The 21,602-nt window shown below is 38.7% G+C and overlaps 2 protein-coding genes across 2 annotated transcripts; both read left to right on the top strand.

Moving 5' to 3' along the window:
* Positions 1-408: 408 nt before the first annotated feature.
* On the top strand, positions 409-14,126 carry tmem106ba (transmembrane protein 106Ba). The gene is made up of 8 exons (XM_063487048.1): positions 409-537; positions 5,890-6,091; positions 6,846-6,909; positions 7,054-7,213; positions 7,473-7,613; positions 8,754-8,803; positions 8,889-8,942; positions 12,918-14,126. The coding sequence occupies exons 2-8, from the start codon at positions 5,902-5,904 to the stop codon at positions 13,036-13,038; spliced, it is 780 nt and encodes a 259-aa protein (XP_063343118.1). The 5' UTR covers positions 409-537; positions 5,890-5,901; the 3' UTR covers positions 13,039-14,126.
* Positions 14,127-17,612: 3,486 nt separating this feature from the next.
* seraf (Schwann cell-specific EGF-like repeat autocrine factor) lies at positions 17,613-20,866 on the top strand. Its single transcript, XM_063484921.1, has 5 exons — positions 17,613-17,820; positions 18,058-18,153; positions 18,660-18,764; positions 19,882-19,977; positions 20,409-20,866. Exons 1-5 carry the CDS (start codon positions 17,613-17,615, stop codon positions 20,519-20,521), a joined length of 618 nt encoding a protein of 205 aa, XP_063340991.1. The 3' UTR covers positions 20,522-20,866.
* Positions 20,867-21,602: the final 736 nt, after the last annotated feature.

Raw genomic sequence — 21,602 nt, 5'->3', positions numbered from 1 at the left:
AAAACAAGTCAGAAAATAAATATAATTTTTTTTTTAATTTAAGGGATTTTGTTTTATTGTTATTGTTTTATTTTATTTAAATATTGTATAGCGATGGTAACGACTATTAAATCTCAACTAAAATGTTTTTTGTAACTTTTCACAGTAAGCTGCAGTATCTTCACGTCCTACCAGGGGGCGCAGTTTACACGTTGCAACTGACATTTTTGTCACTAATTGTGGAAGTAACTGCTGTTGCTGCAGCAGTATGCCAGAAGAAGTTATAATGACCTGAACAAAGGCAGTTCATAGTTCATAGGATTACACAAAGAACAAACATGTGTTATTTGAGTAATGACTGGGTGTGCCCCAGTGCGGCTTCACCTCCAGCATCCCGTTTGTTTGAACACAGTGCAGACGGATAAATCCACCATCACCGGCCTGCCCAATGAGAAGAGCGGGGGGCGTTCCTGGCGTTCTTCTCCGCTGGCGAGTGAACCACAACAAACAACGGAGATACACCGGATGGCAAGTAAAACAGACTAAAACACACATCAGGTAAGCGGTTAGCGGAATGTTAAACGAACGTCTGTTAGATATTTAACGACTTCGACGACGTACCACTGGCCAACCGTCGATCCGTGCGGGTTTTAATTAAATGTCTGAATTACGTTTGGCAGCCTACAGTCGACGCGGAATACTGGTTTTCAGAGTGTGTTTACATTTTTTAAAAAATGTATAAGCTAAATGTGCCTCCTGTTTGTAAGAATAAAGGCGTAAAACCCGCTTTCCTCCGGCCGGTACTGTGTGTCCTCGGCTAGCCTTAGCAGCTCAGCAGCAGCAGTAGCAGTAACAGCATGGCGGCCTGTGCTGTGTGTCATCTATGTAGACAACAGCCTGGGTGAGTCTGGAGCATTTCTTTATAGTTTTATGTTGAGCAACCCTCAGATGAAACAGCGTGAATATCCAACGGTGTGGAAAAAGGCAACTCAAACATGACGGCGCTATACGTGTTGAGAAACACTGGCCTACTTTACGGTTTAAAACAAATAACTAGAGTGGATGAGGATATTAGTTCAAGCAGAACTGCCAGTTACTGCTCATTTACTTAAGTGTACTCACATGAAATCTTAGTATATTTGAAACTATAGCTGGCTTATTAATACTTCAGCAGCTCTTTGATATTGGTGTATGACAGACCGATATTAACCACTTTATATAACACGTTTTCTTATATTATTATACTTGAATATGGTACTGTGCTTATTTACATTACATTTGTAAATAATAATGTAACTGCTGAGTAAGTAGTGTTTTAAATACCAGATAAACACAGAAAATGATGTAAGTTAGGGTGGATATTGATTGGCATTACTTGATCATGGCTATAGGAAAATCTATAGGGAATGAATGACTTGCAACTAAGCAGCTACCCTGAAATGCATCCAGACACTTATTAGGGGACTTTTCAAGCGATATTTAAATTAACCTTAATTTCAGTGGCTATCTGGACAAAACAATGTATAAAAGTAACAGAAAAATCTGATAAATCAGCTAAAAAAGTTTACTGACTTTGCCTCAAAACAAGATTTCATTATATTTTTACCACTGTCTTTGCTGTTGCTTAATTCTCATATAGAAATGGGCCTAAATTCCAACTATTTTATCATCAGTGAGACCGAACACAATACAGAGACACAGAGCAGGCAGATAGCAAGTGTGTGACTTGCATGTCCAAAGCCCCCACTGGATGACATTGTTTTGACAATACATAGTCAGAAAGCCATGCCAGCACTGCTAAAATGAGCAAATAACCTAAGAGAGCTGGACAATTTGAAACTGGTTGTAGTGGGAAAAAAACAAAATGCACCGGTACCAGTGCCCAGCAGCATCTGTTTTAAATGAGCACAGCCCTAAAAATGCCTCACACTGCAGTAAATGTACTTTGGAAGATATGGAGCAGATTTTTCCTGTTCAGTGAACACGTCTGCTAGTCATTAGAGTCAGATTGATTTAACAAAGCAGTCTTAAAGCAATAATATCATTAAAAAACAGATTGTTCACATATTTATAAGCTTGAAGAAGCACATCACACAGCAAAGCATATTTATGAGTCCTCAAGTTATGTCTGAATTATGACTATTAATTCCTAGTTATGGCATTCTATGAATGTAAAGCTGTAGTACTGTGCAAAAGTTAATTTGCCCATCACTTCTTCATATTTTGTTGGAAAAATAGGAAATAGGTCCAGCGATTTATTGAAACATGCACACACATACATGGAAATACAGTATGTAAGATAAAAACAGAATTTGTGCAGTTCTGAGAAGCTTTAAAGTCAACACTTGGAGCTGTTAACAATCTGATGTTTTCCAGATGGTATTTTCTGGTGGATTGAAGTCTGATTGTAGTTTTTGTATTTATTATTCCATCAGTTTCAACAAACTGGTGAAATGCAGCCCCAAACCATGACAGAGCCTCAACCATTTTACACTAGACACTCACTGTTTTGCTTCTCTTTTGACCTCCTCCTCACATACTGATTTTACATTTTAAATACACTTCATATAACCTGTTACCATTCAGTTTCAGTCCAGGTCTTGTATAATTTGACACACCTCATTCTTTTTTCCATTCCTTAACAAAGGGTTCTTGACATACACCCCTCTTCTGAGACCATTTCCGATAAGGCTTCAGTGAACATTAGATCAATCGCAGGTCCTGTACCAGGTCTTTGTTGGATTTTTTTTTTCCTATTTCTAATGGACATGACTCGACTCAGATGCTGTTCATCTGCTGCAGACAGTTTTTTCCCCATAGCTGTAAAAGGATGAAAAGGGTATTGTCATCATGCTGCCTGGTGGATGGGTGGTGTGGATACAGAAGTCACACTTGAGGGAATGTGAGATTTTGAAATTGAAATTGAAATTTTTTTGGCTTTTCCGCTTGTCTGGTTTCCTTAAACGTTATTAGAGGATACACTATACACCATGCCGAGATACTCCGAAGTTTTTGGCTAATAGCGCTTTGGAAACCACATTGTTGGTGCAAAATTGGTTCTTAAAGTTGTCTGTTATGTACAGAGACAACACTAGGTCATCCCTGGATTTAGTTACATTTCTTTTTTTTCAAAAACCTTGAGTGATTCAAAGGTCACTTAAAGGAAGGGAAAAAACACATTAAAGGATTCAGCTGCAATGACTGGCCAATGTCCAAAGAAAGACTTTGAACGCCTGGAGAATTACTGCTCAGGACCACTTTAAAAAATGACTAGAAAGTCTGTGTCCTTAAAAGCAATTTATAAATAACTGAACGGTAATGTGTGAATTATGCTTCAGTGGGAAATCTATGTTGTAACTATATTGCGTCTATGTTGCGTAGTAACCAGCAACTCATTTTAAACCTTTGTCATAACCTTCTATGTAACCTGACGTGCACCTAGTGAGAAATGTAACTACATGTCATGTCGACAAAGCCCACAACAACTTGAATGGCGTGGTCGCTTGCACTTAATAGGAGTTTCCAGTTACATCATAGATTTCCCACTGTAGTCCAAATCAAGCATAACTTGAGGCAATTTACTATCTCAACGGTTTCATGTACTGAGTTTGTTTCAGTCTATACAAATTAATATTTTATACTTTAAAAAGAGCAAATAGGTCAGTATTTAGAGGTTGGAGAGGTACAGTGGCTTGCAAAAGTATTTGGCCCCCTTGAACTTTTCCACATTTTGTCACATTACAGCCACAAATATGAATCAATTTTATTGGAATTCCACGTGAAAGACCAATACAAAGTGGTGTACACGTGAGAAGTGGAACGAAAATCATACATGATTCCAAACATTTTTTACAAATAAATAACTGCAAAGTGGGGTGTGCGTAATTATTCAGCCCCCTTTGGTCTGAGTGCAGTCAGTTGCCCATAGACATTGCCTAATGAGTGCTATTGACTAAATAGAGTGCACCTGTGTGTAATCTAATGTCAGTACAAATACAGCTGCTCTGTGAATGCTTCAGAGGTTGTCTAAGAGAATATTGGGAGCAACAACACCATGAAGTCCAAAGAACACACCAGACAGGTCAGGGATAAAGTTATTGAGAAATTTAAAGCAGGCTTAGGCTACAAAAACATTTCCCAAGCCTTGAACATCCCATGGAGCATTGTTCAAGCGATCATTCAGAAATGGGAGGAGTATAGCACAACTGTAAACCTACCAAGACAAGGCCATCCACCTAAACCCACAGGCCGAACAAGGAGAGCGCTGATCAGAAATGCAGCCAAGAGGCCCATGGTGACTCTGGACGAGCTGCAGAGATCTACAGCTCAGGTGGGGGAATCTGTCCATAGGACAACTATTAGTCGTGCACTGCACAAAGTTGGCCTTTATGGAAGAGTGGCAAGAAGAAAGCCATTGTTAACAGAAAACCGTAAGAAGTCCCATTTGCAGTTTGCCACAAGCCATGTGGGGGACACAGCAAACATGTGGAAGAAGGTGCTCTGGTCAGATGAGACCAAAATGGAACTTTTTGGCCAAAATGCAAAACGCTATGTGTGGCGGAAAACTAACACTGCACATCACTCTGAACACACCATCCCCACTGTCAAATATGGTGGTGGCAGCATCATGCTCTGGGGGTGCTTCTCTTCAGCAGGGACAGGGAAGCTGGTCAGAGTTGATGGGAAGATGGATGGAGCCAAATACAGGGCAATCTTGGAAGAAAACCTCTTGGAGTCTGCAAAAGACTTGAGACTGGGGCGGAGGTTCACCTTCCAGCACGACAACGACCCTAAACATAAAGCCAGGGCAACAATGGAATGGGTTAAAACAAAACATATCCATGTGTTAGAATGGCCCAGTCAAAGTCCAGATCTAAATCCAATCGAGAATCTGTGGCAAGATCTGAAAACTGCTGTTCACAAACGCTGTCCATCTAATCTGACTGAGCTGGAGCTGTTTTGCAAAGAAGAATGGGCAAGGATTTCAGTCTGTATAAGTGCAAAGCTGGTAGAGACATACCCTAAAAGACTGGCAGCTGTAATTGCAGCAAAAAGTGGTTCTACAAAGTATTGACTCAGGGGGCTGAATAACTACGCACACCCCACTTTGCAGTTATTTATTTGTAAAAAATGTTTGGAATCATGTATGATTTTCGTTCCACTTCTCACGTGTACACCACTTTGTATTGGTCTTTCACGTGGAATTCCAATAGAATTGATTCATGTTTGTGGCTGTAATGTGACAAAATGTGGAAAAGTTCAAGGGGGCCGAATACTTTTGCAAGCCACTGTAGGTGGTAGACACCATAGTTTGCACCAACTCTCGTTCCCTCCTCCCCCGACAGGAGAGACTTGTTCTTCAGTTGTATCAATTTGATTGGATTATTATCTATGTATTAGTATCTATTAGAAAGTACTCATTTAGGGTTGGGTATTAAAAACTACTCATTAGATTTAGGGAAAAGACTGGTTTGAGTTAAAATACAGCAGTTCCCACTTCTTTTAAAACTCTGTTTCCTTGGTTGTCACTGTGACAGTAAAGTCGTACTGACGGTGGAGAAAAGAATGTGACAGTTTGTCTGCGTGACCACGAACAATTCAATTACTTTTTCATTCCTGTCACATTTTGCCATGAGAGTGGTCTAAATATTTAACTTACAAATGTGTTAGTTAAATGTATTTTATACAACACTGAAAAATAGAGAAGAAAAGAGTCTATGTTTGAATTCCAACAGATTTACAAAAGACTTTTGTGATGAAGTTTGTTTCCCTGGGAAGTGTTTACTGGGATACATCCAGATCTAATTTTACATCCAAATGGCTCTCTGGCATGTGGTTAGTCAGCATGGCGTGCTGAACTTGTGCAGAAGTTCCTCTCTCTGTATGTTCTTTTTTTTCTGCTGATTACAGACAGCTGCAGCTATGGGCAAGACCCAGTCACTCTTAGCTAAGCAAAAAGACGAGAGTCAAGACGCTCTGACTGAGTATGGGGGGAGTCACACAGAAGAGGATGGAAAGAATGGAGATGTGTCTCAGTTCCCCTATGTGGAGTTCACTGGACGGGACAGCGTTACCTGCCCCACATGCCAGGGCACTGGCAGAATTCCTCGTGGTAAAACTTAGCTGTTAAATATTTAATTGTTAAGAGTTTTTTAAAAGCAGAGATATCAAAGCACCCATCTGTACAAAATACCCATGAATCAAGTTGAAATTTACAAGAATACCATCCTAATTTATTATAAACCTTTAGTAATGGCTTAATGAATGCTGTATGCATTTGGTTTTATCAAGTTTGACTGACAACTCTGCATTATAAGGAAACATGCAATCCAACTGCTTGCACATTTTCATGCAAGTGTTGCTTGCCTTTGCATCACCTTTTTCCACATGTGGCCTCAATTTCCGACCAGTAAGAAAAGCAAGGACAAAAACCGAAATATTGCTTACAAAAATTGTTATAACTTAAAGTCGTAGTTATGTTCTTAAGACCACAGTTCTTTTCTTGGCAACTATTAAAACTGGCTTGGCCTGCACTTGCTTATCAGTCATCCCAGTTTACTTAAAACCAGATCTGGAACTCAGGACTGCACATTTCTGCCAAGGCCAAGTTTTCTGGATCAAGAGGAATATACTGATCTAAATTAGTTTATTGATATTATCAAGTTGTCTCCCATTTGATATGCCCTACTTCAAAGAGGTGGTTTAATTACTTAGGTTCCACCATTAGAAATCTAGTCAAGACCTGAAAATTGCAATTTTATATGAGGAAAAATAAACTAGGCAAAGATTCTTCTTTGGATGTAGTTTTAAAGCAGTGATGCGAAATCGATTCCAGCAGTTACACTTTTTTTAAACTCATTCAACAGGTCAAGAGAATCAGCTTGTGGCTCTGATTCCATACAGCGACCAAAGGCTCAGACCAAGCAGGACGTAAGTCTGCATTGTGTGCTCTTTTTATAGATTAGCTGCCTTAGCTGTGCGTGTGATGAAACAAAATGAACACACAGCAGCACAACAGACTTTGAAGCCAACAGCTGGTTTCAGCTTTTGACTTCTCCTTTCAATCTCCTGCAGAAAGCTGTATGTCACAATATCAGTCGCTCTGTGCCTGCTGCTGTCAGGCCTGGCAGTTTTCTTCCTATTCCCTCGCTCCATTGATGTCTCCTATGTGGGAGTGAAGTCTGCCTATGTCTCCTATGACCATGACAAACGAATTGTCTATCTCAACCTTACAGTAAGTGTGAGCACTTTATAATAATAATAATACATAAAATATATACTAAAATAAAACTTTATTAATAATCTAACAGAATTTACTGATAGTATTGCATCAGTAGAATGCTGCATGGTTTAATTCTTAATTTTTGAATTACGCATTTTTAAAAATATTTAAATTGATGCTAGCATGCTTAGACAGGCAATGACCATGGACAGCTCCAAATCAATAATGTTTGCTAACAAGTTTGCCATATTAACTACCTTCTTTTCTCTAGAACACACTGAACATCACCAACAATAACTACTATGCCATAACTGTGACCAACATCACAGCCCAAGTGCAGTTCTCCAAGACGGTGATAGGGAAGGCCAGGCTTAGCAACAGCACAGTGATCATACCACTGGATGAACAGCAGGTAGGTTGATATACTTTTTCTGTGTGTAGACCACTTTTCTCACATATTTTCTCCGATAAAATCTGGGTTCTCCTAAATGTTGAAATCCTCTTGAATCAAATATGATGCGTTTTTCTCTCAGGAAACGCATGATTTGCACTAACCTCAAACTTTATTATGCATAAATGGAATTTGTGCATCAGTTGGCTTTGTTTGTTTTTCTGAATTTTCCAGGTTCTATGAAACAGCCTACAAACACTCATAAATATATTACATACAATTTCCACTTACCACAACTTGGCAACCCACAGGCTAATTCAAGGTGTATGTGTGCATCTAAGACCAGGTTGATGCTAAAGGCGTCAGTTCACTACGTCTACGTCTACCTTCTTACTGTGAAAACACAGTACAGAGTGAGGCATTAAAAACATGGGGAAATAAAGTAAAGGTCTTTCTGTGAGATGAGTGTGCAGAGGCCATCTACAAAGTTCAGCTCTGGAAGATGCTTCAAAAATATACAATTCACCAAAACCATTTCACACATTACTGGTTTGTTAGTTATGGTAAGAAATACATTTAAAAAAAAAAAAAGGCTAAATCATTAAAATCACTACAGCATTGGTGTTCTGATAGATATACCATAGCAGGCCATGTAGGAGGTTACCATTTTTCTGCACCCCAGTGTCAGTATTATAATGTTGCAGTGTAGTTTGGAGATTGTCTTGATCGCTCTGCTCAGTGAGCCCTAAAAATGTACAACTGAGTACAAAGTATCCCTCGCAGTTTGTTTTTTTTGTTTTTTTTCTTGACTTTCTTTATTTTGCTAGTGGATTTGAAACGTGTCCAGCTGGGGCTTTTCTGTGTGCAGTTTGCATGTTCTCTTTGTGCTTGTGTGGTTTCTCTCCAGATGCTGTAGCTTCCTCTCACAGTCCAAAAACATGCATAGGTTTAGGTTGACAGGCAAGTCTAAATTAGCCATAGTTGTGAGTGTGAGCGTGAATGTTATCTCTGTGTTAGCTCTGCGATAGACTGGCGACCTGTCTGGGGTGCACCCTGGTTTTCCTCTGTAACAGCTGGAATAGGCCCCAGCCCCCCGCTGGATAAGTGGAAGAAAATGGATTTTCAAATCTAATATCTTTTCTCTCTGAATTGTGTTTACAGATTGATTACATGGTCCCCACCATCATCGCTGATGAATTGAGTTACATGTTGTGAGTATCTTATTTGAAGTCCTATTAATAAGGCATTTTACACTTAGATCAGTGTCATGTTTAATCTTACTTGTCTCTCTTTCAGTGACTACTGCACCTTACCAACGATTAAAGTTCACAACATAGTGGTCATGATGCAGTAAGTATGACAAGATATTGAATATTTTTCTTTTTATGTCTGATACTGTGCTCAGCTGAGCATCAGTCTTTTCTCTCAGCTCCCTCCTCCACACTTGCATAACTTCACCCACACACACTGAAGATCTGCCCAGAGCAAACAGCCTTCTGCTGTGGGGCACTGTTCAGATCAGCAGAAGCCCTGCGCCTTTGGGTGCTTTGCTCATTTACACGTCAAATCTGACATGGATGCAGACTGTAAATTTAGCAGTTAACATTTCTCCTAATTAATTCTCTGAATCGAATGTCGGGGAAGGCAAACCGCTGGTCTCTAGCCAAGTATCATTACACTGATGAATGCCAGTAAAAATGAGGATGAGAAAAGCAGCCAATATCCTAAAACCTAATGTAGCCTTTCAGTGGTTTTATATCAAGACCATGATACAATAAAGGTCAGTTGTGACTGTCTAATAGAGTGTCTTGTTGCAATTGAGTGTATTAATTTGCCTCTAAAAAGACTTTTATTTTTAAAATCCCTTCAGTCTGTCTTGAATATTTTAGGAAGATGAATCAAACAGTTTGATTTATAAGAATAACTATAGTATACATAAGAGAAAATTATATTGTGTCGTATACACTTGTAAAAATGGGGGATGGGCCAGTTTCAGACAGATTTTCTTATGTTAGTGAGGGAAGATGTCACTAATACTGTATTTTTTTTCTGCGTTTGCAGCCAGTTAGAAGAAAGCTGGCTTAAAGGGTGATCTTAAAGAGTCGGGTACTACAACAGCCTAAGGCAGAAGTTCAGTATAAGCTAAATAACACCCCCACCCCCCAAGTGTGAAGAATGCAGAATGAGTCTAAAAGAGTCCAAGAATAGATTTCCTTTAAAAAGTCAGTTCTGACAGAAGTAATGATGAGCAAATTATTCAATCTGGGCTGTCTTGTTTTGTGGGGGTTTTTCCCCCCCACTTCAGTGTTAGGACACTGTCTCTCACAGCTGACAGTATGAAAATGATGGCGTGTCTTTGTGAGAAATTATTTGCTTGCACTAGTAATTGACTCTCTTCAAAAAATTAGGAAGCAAGTGCATGTTAAAACTGGTTTGATAATCACTTCTGCTATTTAAACAGACAAGCATACCATGCAAATAAGTAATTATATTAATACCATGCAGTGACATACAGGGGAAAAAAAGCTTGCGTCTTGCTGCAGTCTGCCAGAAATGTCTTAAGCTAAAAGCAGCACCGTTCTGTAGCACTCCCGTACACCTGCAAGTGTTTCTACAGCTCCAACAGAGCCAGATGTCCACTCTCTACATCAGTTTGTCCCGTCACTTTCAAAAGCTGCATTCTTCATGTTAAACCTTTTTTTGTATATCAATCATTTAAGCTTAATATATTTGTACTGGACACTTCAGTATTCAAAAGCAGTTTCTGCAAAATAAGGTGTGTCAGGATCACATCCAAACCCTCTGAACTGAAAAAGCTCAAGCTTGTCATACTAAGCTTACAATGAGGCTGCTAACCTCATTGATCACATTATTCTAAATGTCAGGCCAATGAGGTAATATCAATAAAAAGTGTTATAAAGCTTTTGGCAATACCGGATTTTCAGATGGACTAATTTAAATTTAAGTTTTACCTCTAGGAAATTTTAAAATCCATGTGACTACAGTCTAAATGTGCAGAGGAAGCAGGGCTCTTATCAGCTTTATTTGCAAGATTTTCGACACCTTGGCAGCAACTACAGCTTTCTAACGATGCACCAATGCAACTTTTCCCAGCTCTGATACGACACAGATCTCTTGGCTTCATGCATTTTTCAATGTCAAGTACTCATCTGATACTAATGTTAAATGAATAATCTGTTTTCACAGTCGCTCTGAGGATCAGACTGGAAGTTAATTTTATACATAAGACAATGTCAGGCTTTGCTTCACTTCTTTGTTTAAATAAAATGTAATAAATCCAAGAATGTACATTTAGTTGATTGGCATTTCTTAGTAAAATTAAAAAATCCCAGTGAGACCAAAGCAAATACAGGGGAAGGGGGGGTCACTGTCCTCATTGTTTGCACCAATCTCTTTTCAGCTCACTGTGCGACTCTTCACAACTACTGTTTATTCTAGTTTCTCCTTTGCCTGCTCTCAATGAGAGTTTTCTTCCTATCATGCAAACTTGTCAAGTGAGGAGTGGAACTGATAGCTGTGAAGTCATATTCCTAGGAGTCGATTTTGTGATGTTGTATGTACAATGAAAGCCTCCCAACAAGTTTTTGACTGTAATAAGAGCAAGAAAGAGAAGTCAACAGGGCCGGGGTGTTATCTGAGCTTTTCAGCCGTGTCAGCATGACTCACCTGAAAAGCTGTGGTTGGCTGTTGGTGTAGCTAACTGCTGACACTTTGCTCCATGCTATCTCAGATCTCCTGCTGCTGATGCATGTTGTAGTAAATGCAGAATAACATACACCTGAGGCCTGTACTATGAAGCCAGATTAATGACTTAGTGAGCAGGTCCAGTCTAAAGGTTTCTGTGTCACAAAAGTGGATTTCTTTTTATCTGACTAAGTCACTGTGGTAACTTAGACTGAACAGAACCTGCTTCTAATCAGATTATGTTTCATGTTTTCACTGATTCTTTTATTTACAGCATGTATTAAATGCTATGTAGATTATCGACTGGGGGAATATGTTTTATATGTGCAAGTCGCTAAGCCGTACCACCGCTTAAATCACTGATTGAAGCACCTGAAATGTGTACTGATTTATTTTGTTATGCAGAAATTGTATAAATGTTGTTGTGCTTGATTCTAATCTACTGCTTAGTCTCCTTTACACTGCTGGACGCTACAAGAACAGACAGCAGGAATACCTGTTCAATCCATAAAATTGTTTTCACTTTGATCTGTGGACGAAGTGCAGCAATTTTAATTTAATTTTAATGTTAAAATGGATCCAGTTTACAGTTTCAGAGCAACTAAACAGCAGCACAGAGAGCATGCTCAGAGATAAAATACCTTGAATTCAGATGTTTTGGACTACTCTGTGCACGAAATCACCAGATTAATGATTTTCTGCAACATTATATTTTTTTTGTTTTATTTGCAGTGATGCATTTTGCTGTAATGTTTTTATCTTCTTAATCACAATTTTATCATCATCATCAGTTGATAATGTTTCTGATTGGAGTAGACAGCACCTATTATGATTCTTTCATGCAGAAGAAGAGTCACATGACTTGCAAAATGCCCAGTTTTGTTTGAGCACGCACAGAGCCTGATGCATATACCCCTGCCTGATAGAGGAAGCTGATAAACCCTGTTCTTAACTGTGATAACGGTTATCTCCAGCTGAGGTTTTGGGTTTTGTTAGGACAGCTAGCATAAAGAAAGCCTGGCTGTGTTGAATTTTGTTTGTAGTCTACCCCTCAAGTGAGGATCAGAACAATAAGCTGTCTAAACCCAGCAGTCGAAAAGTCAACTTCAGAAGTTGTTTGTTTTGAAGATAAAATGTGTTGTTTCTTATTGATTTTTACTGTGCTGAATCCAGATTGATCAGATTTGTTACTATTTTCAAGATATTTAATCTTTTTAGCTGTTTATAAGTACATGGCTGTGATAGTTAACTTTTAATCATAAATTGTAAGCTCTTCATGGACGCTTCATATGATAATGTTTCCCCTTTCTTTAATTTTCGAATAACTATGAAAAACTGCTCTGTGCAGAGAAGACTTGATATGTAACATAGAATAACATAGTGGTTTATTCCACTTCAATTTACAAGAACGCTGAACAGAATTTATTTAGAGCTCAGGCCAGAACAAGATGTTGAGTCTAGGTGTGATAGATCTATAGATGGAGGAAATGCACTGGTGTAAGTTCTGAGCTACAGTACTTTCAACAGCAAATAATGATAGCAGTGATATCAGACTGCTGCACAACTATTTCCACTTATCTCTTGCACTTTGATCATGTTTGACTCTTGTTTGCTTTTCAGGGTGATGGTGACAACGTCTTACTTTGGCCACACGGAGCAGGTCTCCCAGGAGATGTACCAGTATGTGGACTGTGGGGGGAACACCACCTCGTTGCACGGGCATGTGCAGGTCTACCAATAAGGGAAGCAAAAGAGCTTAGGCATCAGATACTGCTGTTGACCTCCATACAAAACATCTTTGCTTTTAATTTAGTCGTAGTGGCTCATCAGTTTTTAAGTCCTGAATAGTTTATTCTGTTTAGAGGACAAACATAATGTTTAGAATAGATGTTTTGCAATAAAACCACCAAACGATGGTTTATCCCTCGTGAACCAGACCTGTAAATCCTTCTGATGGCCCATAGACGAGAGGTTTGTAGTTTTTCCAGGCTGGTAAAAACAGAGCACATTATTCAATATTCAGTATCACTCCTCCTCTGTATTTGAAATACTGGAAGCAATAGCTTTACTTACGATGCACTTTAGCTGGGCCTTTTGAAGAGAAGGTAATGTGAATATTGCTTAAATAGAAGGGGAAAGCTGCTCACAGCCCCTCTCATTCTACACCACTTTATGAAATAGTTTCTAAAACGTGTGAGAGAGAAATGACTTTTGAAAGTAAAACTACTGAGGTGTTCCTAATCATTCCTTTCTGCTCTTATTTGACTCCTTTCTACAAACACCCTCTCTCTTTTTGTTTCATGAATTTTGTTAGTGTGTAGAGCAGTACAGCAGACTCATGTCATCACTGATTTATTCTAAACTTTTAGTTTTTGTGCGGTGTGTGTAACTCTGTTAATCATCAGGTTAAAAGGTACGCGTGACTACTCTGAAGACCTTAATGAGCATATTTTACTGAAAAATAAAATACATTTTTCACTTGATAAGAAAATAACTTATAATAATATTTTTATGTCATAGGCTTATTCATACAAATGTCACCTTTTTTTAAAAAATTTAAATTAATCCTATTTTTGTGGGCCATGGTGTAATTTGCTGTTTTGATCACATAAATATAATTTCTTAAATCAACATGCAAAGTTTCACCGTTTAAATCGCTGCAAAATCTCCACATTTCTACACGTCATTTTGAAGAAAGTAAACCGAAATCAAGCTCTTCGTAATATTCCATAAATGTGAAAGTTTCCCAGCTATTTTCTAACATCTAAACAGTGGTTTTGTGTTTTTCATGCATGCCGGTGACAATAAAATCAATTCATTTTGAGCGTTTCTTGTGTTTTCTTCGTGTGCTTGTAATACACTGTGTACACACAGAGTGGTGCCAAATGTCTCACTCAGCTGAAGTATGAAGGTCCCCAAATTCTTACCTTTTCATTATTCCATTGTTATTACTGCACATTAATACTTGAAACTGGACCTTCAAACGACAAGAAAAAGTAGGTCTTCATGTTTTCTATTGTGGTGAAAGATTTCAGTGGACTTGATGCAGATGTTTGAGCACTAAATAGGAGAAAATTTGCGGGTTTCTTACAAATGTGCGAAAACAAATTTCATCATAAATGATTTTGTCTGGAAAATGTACCCGACATAAACATCTTCCTTTTATTGAGAATAACAGGATTTCATTGTATTACACCAAAAGAATTATACCTGCAGTAACCTCACAACCCACCAGGGGACTGCAGCTATTGTAGGGTGACCAGATACTGTACTTTTATCTGGTACTTGTTCTTTCTTCTCACAAAATGAAATAGTGTCCCATATTCTAATCTAGTTCACGAACATATGTCTCCAAATAACTTTTTCTCTTTGTCGTTATCTGTGCATTCCTACTGAAACTCAGAGATGAAATTTGGAAATAAGATTGCAAATTTGCAGTACTATTGGAGAAGAGCAGTGACAAACTTTAGTATAACTGTCCTTCATATTCCTCATGCCAAATCTGTTTGTCTGCCTCTTAGCATTAGTACGGTGTCCCACACAAACACACTCATTAATGTTGTTGGGATCCTGTCACGAACCTATTCACTCCAGCAACTATCCACAGAGCTGAAGCACACAAATAAAGCAACATCTATTAACATCCATTTATGCTCATAATAAATTAGAATTAAGGATGTGGTTGTAAAGCTGTGTGTGTTTAAGCTATTTATTAATGATAATAGTAATATTTATTACTATTTTCAAAGAACCTAATTTTGTTCTCTGCTTTCAAAGCTTCTTTCTGGTGTTATCCATCTCTGTTTGTTTCCTAAAGCGAGAGGCACAGGCCCCTTGTGTATCATGGTATGTTCACATCTGTTGCAGTCATTAAACCACCGGCTCACTTCCACTCCGGGATCCAGGTCACAGGTCTAGACCAGAGCTGCACTGGAATACATACAACAGAGAAAAAACCCTCTTGCCCCCATCTCTAATGTATTTTGCTTACTGATTGTACTTTAGTTATTGCCAGTAGAGTGTTAGTGGGGCAGCACTGTACTCTTATATTTGCTTCTGGAGGTACTTTATTACTAAATGAGTGATTTCCCCTTTGGATTTTTAACACGATGGCATTCATCTTTGTTGTTATTCTTTATCTTTTTTGGTGGTTACGCAGGCTAACTGCTGATTAGCAGGTTGAATATAGTGCATTATCAAATAAACCACATTAAGATATCACTCTGTAAATAAGCGACAACCTATTTTTTTCTCTCTACAGGACTATATTGATTTAAAGTGACTCAACACATTATCACCAGTTTCAATGAAAATCTTATTACCAAAGAAATCCACCCAGATATGAGTGAAACTCACACTTCTAAACTGGCCACAGAGGAAACCCATTTGAATCAAGTTAAAAGGTCAGACTCACTGTCCCGACACTGCTTAGTATAATGCTGATTCTTGATTTTTAGATGTTTGGAATATTTGTGTGTTGTGCCAACTAAATCTACATTACTGCATTTGTTATGAGCTACTTCAGTTCAGATTGTTTGGGAAGAACTATGCTAAGGTCTTCATAAAGTCCAGTTGTCTCTCTTCCAGTTGGACTCTGTCACGCACGACAAGTCTGATGTGGTGAGTCCAAGGACTCTGACTGCTTGTCCAGAGAAGCTTTCCGTAAATAAGCAGCAGAGCGACTCCATACTGTTTATGGAAATTTAAATCTTGTACTTGGAGTAGTCCAAGTATTATGCAAACTTTGTTTATTCTGAGCTCACAGAACTCAGAATAAAGAAGCACTGTTCACTTTTACTGAAAAATGCAAAACACAGAGAATCAAACAGAAAGCTACTTTTCCTGTTCGGTCTCTGAACAGCTTTAAGGGAGCAGAGAGAAGAACCACATCCACTACTGATTGGTTGTGTTATTGCCATTACAACAGAACTTCCCCCTCACCCCGTCCTTCATATAGGCCCAGGGTTTCTTTTCACCAAACAAGAGGAAATGGTTTTTCCATTTGTGCTCTACATAGACTAACATCCCAAACTCTGCCTTTCTGACAAATATTATCATAGACAGTTAAAGTGATTCTACAGTCTTTTAGATATAGTTTGTCAACATTGCTGTGAAATATGTACTCAGTATAAAATACTGCACTTTTCTTTTGTTGCATATTTCACAGCAGTTTGATTAAACCAAAATAAAACCTTAGATGTGTAGCCATGAAAAATAATACTTTGCACAAATTATGAATTGTGTGCCTTAGAAATCAGTCCTTGTTGTTATAACAAAAGTGAGTAAGATGTTGTTTAAATACCACTAGTTATAGATGCTATGTACCTTTAATAAAGTTAAATATTTGGGTAAAGTGAGCTTCCTGTATGTGTGTAGATATATTAGGTCAACTGAGGACCAAAATCAGTTGTGCATCATCTTTTGTGTCTCATTTTGTGGAGCAAAGATACCAAGTATAGTGAGTATAGTTACTCAACAAATGTGCATATGTACCAGAAACTTGTCCATTTATTTCATCCAGCCACCTGCCCCAAACATGTAGCACAGGATCAATGAGGATTAAACAGCAGGTAGCAGTGTGTACCTTTCTACACTTCATACAGGTGAGCTGTTACAGTTGTTGAAACATTTTTATTTTATGGTTAGCAAAAAAACAAAACAAACTACACTACAGATTTTTTTAAGTGTATTTATTCCACAATCTTAGACCAGGCATTCTGGAGCAGTTATATTACTCTCTTTGTGGGTGCTACATATAAACTACATATGAAACACAACCTCTTTAATCTAAGCAACAATAAAAATACTTTTTATGTTACCACATGTAGCATTCCTTGGATAAATTATTGCACAATGAACAGACTGCAAATACAATCAGATTACTCTTAAATACTTCTTTGGAGTATTTTACTATAGAGCAGCATGGTGAAGCTGTACTATCCACATGTCTTAGGGCCTAATTTAATTAGTATCTTGAGCATCTCTGTCATAACTCCAGACAAACTATTGGGAAACCTCATCATTATGAATCTGTTGTGGCAGAGTCAAACTTTTACTTCATGTAACCCCACTGCGTAATCTGCGCGGTGGTCTAACCAATATGTTTCATGCAAATATGGACTGCATAGGTTTGATCCAAAGTCTTGAAAATCAGCCCCAGCCCCCACCCCAAGGCGCTCTCCCTGCTCCGCCTCACCACCACCATCCTGGCCGAGAAGTTTTCCCTGTTTCTTCAGGAGACTTTCTCCTCCTCCATCTCCGTCCACCGCTTCGCTTCTTTTCATTCTTCATTTGAGCAACAAAGCACATCCGGCCATGGGCTTTGCGCCTCTCCTGTTTGCCTCTTTGATGTCGCTCGCCGGTGTGTGCTCCGGAGGCTCGGACGCGCCCCGGGGCGTCGCGGTCGGCTTCGTCTTTGACCTGAAAGCGAAGTGCGAGCCGCCGTGCGAACACGCCGGAGTCTGCATCCGCAACAACACATGCTTCTGCTCCCGGGGCTACGAAGGAGAGACCTGCCAGTATGGTGACGTGACAAACCTTTTATCTGCGCGTACTTTCAAATTCTGATGATGGCACAGGGAAGACCTCGTGCCAAGCTCAGCTATGAATAAATGGCTTTATGTGCCACTTTATTTATTGAGCCAGTTTATGACTAACTTATTTTGTTGCAAATTAATTTAAAGTGACGAAGACTTCTGAGAAAGAAGGTCAAAACTTTGAAGCCTATTAAAAAAAAAAACTGTGGTGAATGTTTTTGCAGCCAACTGTTATCCCAAATGTAAAAATGGAGGAATGTGTCTTCGCCCTGGAAAATGCAGATGTCCTCCTGGATTTGGAGGAAGATATTGTCACAAAGGTAAACGAGTTCATGGGAGGCAGTTCTAATACATTAAGTGTATTAACACATGTGTGTGTCATGATGACAGTTATTCTCTGCTTTTGTTGTATTTTCCGGCTCTATTCATTTGTATTCAGTTTACTATTATTCAGCTAGAATACTACACACAGTATTCAGCTGTTGCTCACATACTGCCTCATTTGTTTGTCTAAGTTCTTAAAACATTTTATGGATTCGATTTTTTAAATGTGTTTTATTAAGTTTATGAATGCATAAGTCTATGCATTCCAACAGAAAATATAAGAATAAAACAATTACAAAGTTATTTTATAAACCAATATTTATTAATGGGACATATGACCCTTAAGAGTTAGACTGAAATGCAATGTATTTTAACCACTTCGGTGTGTAGTGAAGAATTTCCTGGGTGCTTTGGGGAGTTTATACCCAAATTAACTTAAATCTTTTGTGACGGAATGGTAAAACTATCTCATGAACAGTGTGTGTGTGTGTGTGTTTTGCAGTGACGTGCGATGGGGGATGTTGGAACGGAGGAGAATGCACCGCTGTCAATGGCGTGGCCAAGTGTATCTGCCCTTCAAGCTGGGCCGGATCAAAATGCCAAGAGGGTTCGTTTACGGCTGTATCTAATTACCCAATTAACACAGGAGGTCAAAGGTGCCAAATGGAGCTGCTTTCTCAGCTGGAGCTGTTCATCAGCTGCAGACATTAGTGGATGTTTAAGGCTTTTTATGGCTCCAAGTAGCTGTCACCAAGGGAAGCAACAGTCAGTCTGACTTAGCGGATGAGGCAGACATGCAGGTGTAACAGCTGGAGAGCTGTAGTGAAGTTTGTAATATTGGCAGAAAACTGCAGTTCAGTTTAAACTGAAAAAAAACGGGAAAGATTGAAAAGCCAATTTTTTATATCTACCAAGATTTTTCTTCAAATGAAACTCGGACTTGACTTTTTAGTGATGAGTCCTGAAAATCTGTTGTTAGACTGCTTCCACTAATGCATTCTCCATGTGAAATTAAGGATCTGTTGGACTCTAGCAATCCATCTTCTGTGGTCTAGATTAAATATTCAGCCTTGCTGCTCTTCTAGGATTAAAGCTGTTTCATTCATTAGCTGACTCGATGACTTCCTAAGCTCATTTTCCTTATTTGCTAGCATACACATTATACACATTGGGTCATTGGTACTGGGAGGGCTTAAATCTAATATGAACTCCTTCTCTTATATGCATGGCACTAATTTTACTAGTACACCATCAACATAAAACCACAATTAACTTAGCAACCAACACAACAGACCAATCACATGCTAAACATAATGTCATAGGATAGTTACATATGTAGTTAAGCAGGAATCATAAAGGCCAGGATGATGCTTGAGCAAGTGAGCCATATGCTGAAGTGCTGCAAGGACCTGCAAAGCTCGGTGGGGTTTGTAGATAATAATAGTGAAGGCCTGATCTCTCCCTGTCCACTCTTTACTGTCACCGTCCAATAGAGGCTGAAAGTGCCTGAAAAACATCACATGTGCATGTACCAATGGTACATTACAGTCGCTACTGCCACTGTATGGTCTGACCAAAGTCAAATTTTCACATTTGACTTTTGCCTGAATTAAATAAAAATATGTTCACGTTTTCACAAAACACAAACTTTTATTGTAAGTTTTTCTTTTTCATATTTCTGTTCCATGCTGAGCAAACCCCTCTATGGTTTGTTTCCCATGCAGCAATGTGTCCCCAGGGCTGCAGGAATGGAGGGCTGTGTGTGGCTCCAGGAATCTGCAGCTGTGCGGAGGGATGGTTGGGTGGTGCCTGCCATATGGGTGAGTAAAACTGTTCCCAAAGACCGATAACGTTTTGCTGTGCACATTTGATGAGACCGGGTTAAAGAATAATCAAGGAGTCTCAGATGTTCGGAGTCGTGTTATGACCCCAATTCTGAGGCTGGCCTTCCACTGGGAGCATTTATTCCTTATGATAAACAGTCTTATTTATTTCATCCAGTTCCGGTACTTTCTGCTCTCTTGACTACATTTGCACCATTCTCACGTTAGTGCATTTTACATACCCGATTTTTCTCTTTGCACCTTGGATTTGCTTTTCAGCTTAGTGTATTTCCAGATGTCACAACACTTCACACCTTTGAGACCAGCTGCTGGAGTTTATGATGCTAGAATTTACAAGCTCTTCAATCATTTCCCACTCTCCTGGTTTTATAAGTAGTGCCTGTGCTTTTGTTTTCTTTTGTCTGTAGCTGTATGTAGTCAGCCCTGCTTGCACGGAGGGAAGTGCATTTCTCCCAACAAATGTCGCTGTCGACCTCCTTTCTCTGGACCTCGCTGCGAGGAGAGGAAAAAGTCCCACTAGTGCACAAGGATCAAACAAGGTTGTGGGGGTGATTATGTTTTTATACTGGGACGTAGTTAGTTTTACAGCAACTGTGTGGAAAAGATGCATGTAGCCACTATGATGTCACCCTTAAAGTTAGTGAAGACCCGTCTTGGGAGTTTTAAGAACAGGCTGGAAACACCATAAAACGTACCCTCTTTCTCACCTATTTTACTGTAAATGTGAACATAACTTGCAAATTTAACATCATGCTGTAGTCAATAAATGTTTTTTTATAGACTTATATACAGTCAGACCGTGGGATTTGTGGTCTCAGTGATCTCTTTTAAAAAGCAGCTAAGAAGTCATCTTTTCAAACTTCCTTTTGGGTAGCATTTATGTCTTTATTTTTAGTGTTTTGTTGTGAAGCACTTTGTAATGTTTATCTTGAAAGTGCTATATATAAAAACAATTTTACTTTCACTTACTTTTTTGCAAGCAGTTGGCCCCTGCTGTTCATTAGAAATGAGGCTGGTTTAAGGTACTTCAGCAGTGGTTTCACATTTCAGACAAAACGTTCATCCATCTTTTTATATAAAGTGTACTGTTTTAGTTTGTTTTTATTTTATTTTTAAATATGGAATGTGTTTTATGTTGTATAAACACACAATATACTGTAATTTGTCATTAAATGAAGAAAAAATAGACATTGTCTTTATTATAGTACCACCGTGTAATGTGGAGCAAAATATAGGGCTTAATATATAGTACAGAGAGCGTAGAAAACAAGCCCTATATACAACCTCAACACCATCGTTACTTTCATCCATATTTGCCAATAAATGTATAACAAACTCAAACAGGCCTGATCAGGCAATATATTAATGACAGCAAATAAAGAAAACTAAACAAATGCAACTTTTGTTAATCTGCAACATATTTATATCAAAGCCTTCATTATGCTTACTGAAGAAGCAGGCTCAAGCTGTTTTTTTTCTCATAAGAAAGAAAGAAACAGTGCATATCTAAAATGTGTGATGGCAATAACCTCCACTACGTTATTTTTCTTAACAAATTACTGTGTACGGCACACAGGCCTGCAAAAAAAACACTGTTAATA

This window comes from Pelmatolapia mariae, linkage group LG10_11 (genome assembly GCF_036321145.2).
Source record: "Pelmatolapia mariae isolate MD_Pm_ZW linkage group LG10_11, Pm_UMD_F_2, whole genome shotgun sequence".
Taxonomy (NCBI): domain Eukaryota; kingdom Metazoa; phylum Chordata; class Actinopteri; order Cichliformes; family Cichlidae; genus Pelmatolapia; species Pelmatolapia mariae.
The sequence above is the reverse complement of the archived record's forward strand: the minus strand, read 5'-3'. Positions and strand labels throughout refer to the sequence as shown.

Excerpts from the sequence above, each read along its gene's own strand:
- seraf (XM_063484921.1), top strand. The coding sequence starts at position 17,613 with ATGGGCTTTGCGCCTCTCCTGTTTGCCTCTTTGATGTCGCTCGCCGGT. Across the intron at positions 18,154-18,659 it reads AGGAAGATATTGTCACAAAG|TGACGTGCGATGGGGGATGT; the intron begins GTAAACGAGTTC and ends TGTGTTTTGCAG. Across the intron at positions 19,978-20,408 it reads GGGTGGTGCCTGCCATATGG|CTGTATGTAGTCAGCCCTGC; the intron begins GTGAGTAAAACT and ends TTTTGTCTGTAG.
- tmem106ba (XM_063487048.1), top strand. The coding sequence starts at position 5,902 with ATGGGCAAGACCCAGTCACTCTTAGCTAAGCAAAAAGACGAGAGTCAA. Across the intron at positions 6,910-7,053 it reads AGGCTCAGACCAAGCAGGAC|AAAGCTGTATGTCACAATAT; the intron begins GTAAGTCTGCAT and ends AATCTCCTGCAG. Across the intron at positions 8,804-8,888 it reads GATGAATTGAGTTACATGTT|TGACTACTGCACCTTACCAA; the intron begins GTGAGTATCTTA and ends TCTCTCTTTCAG.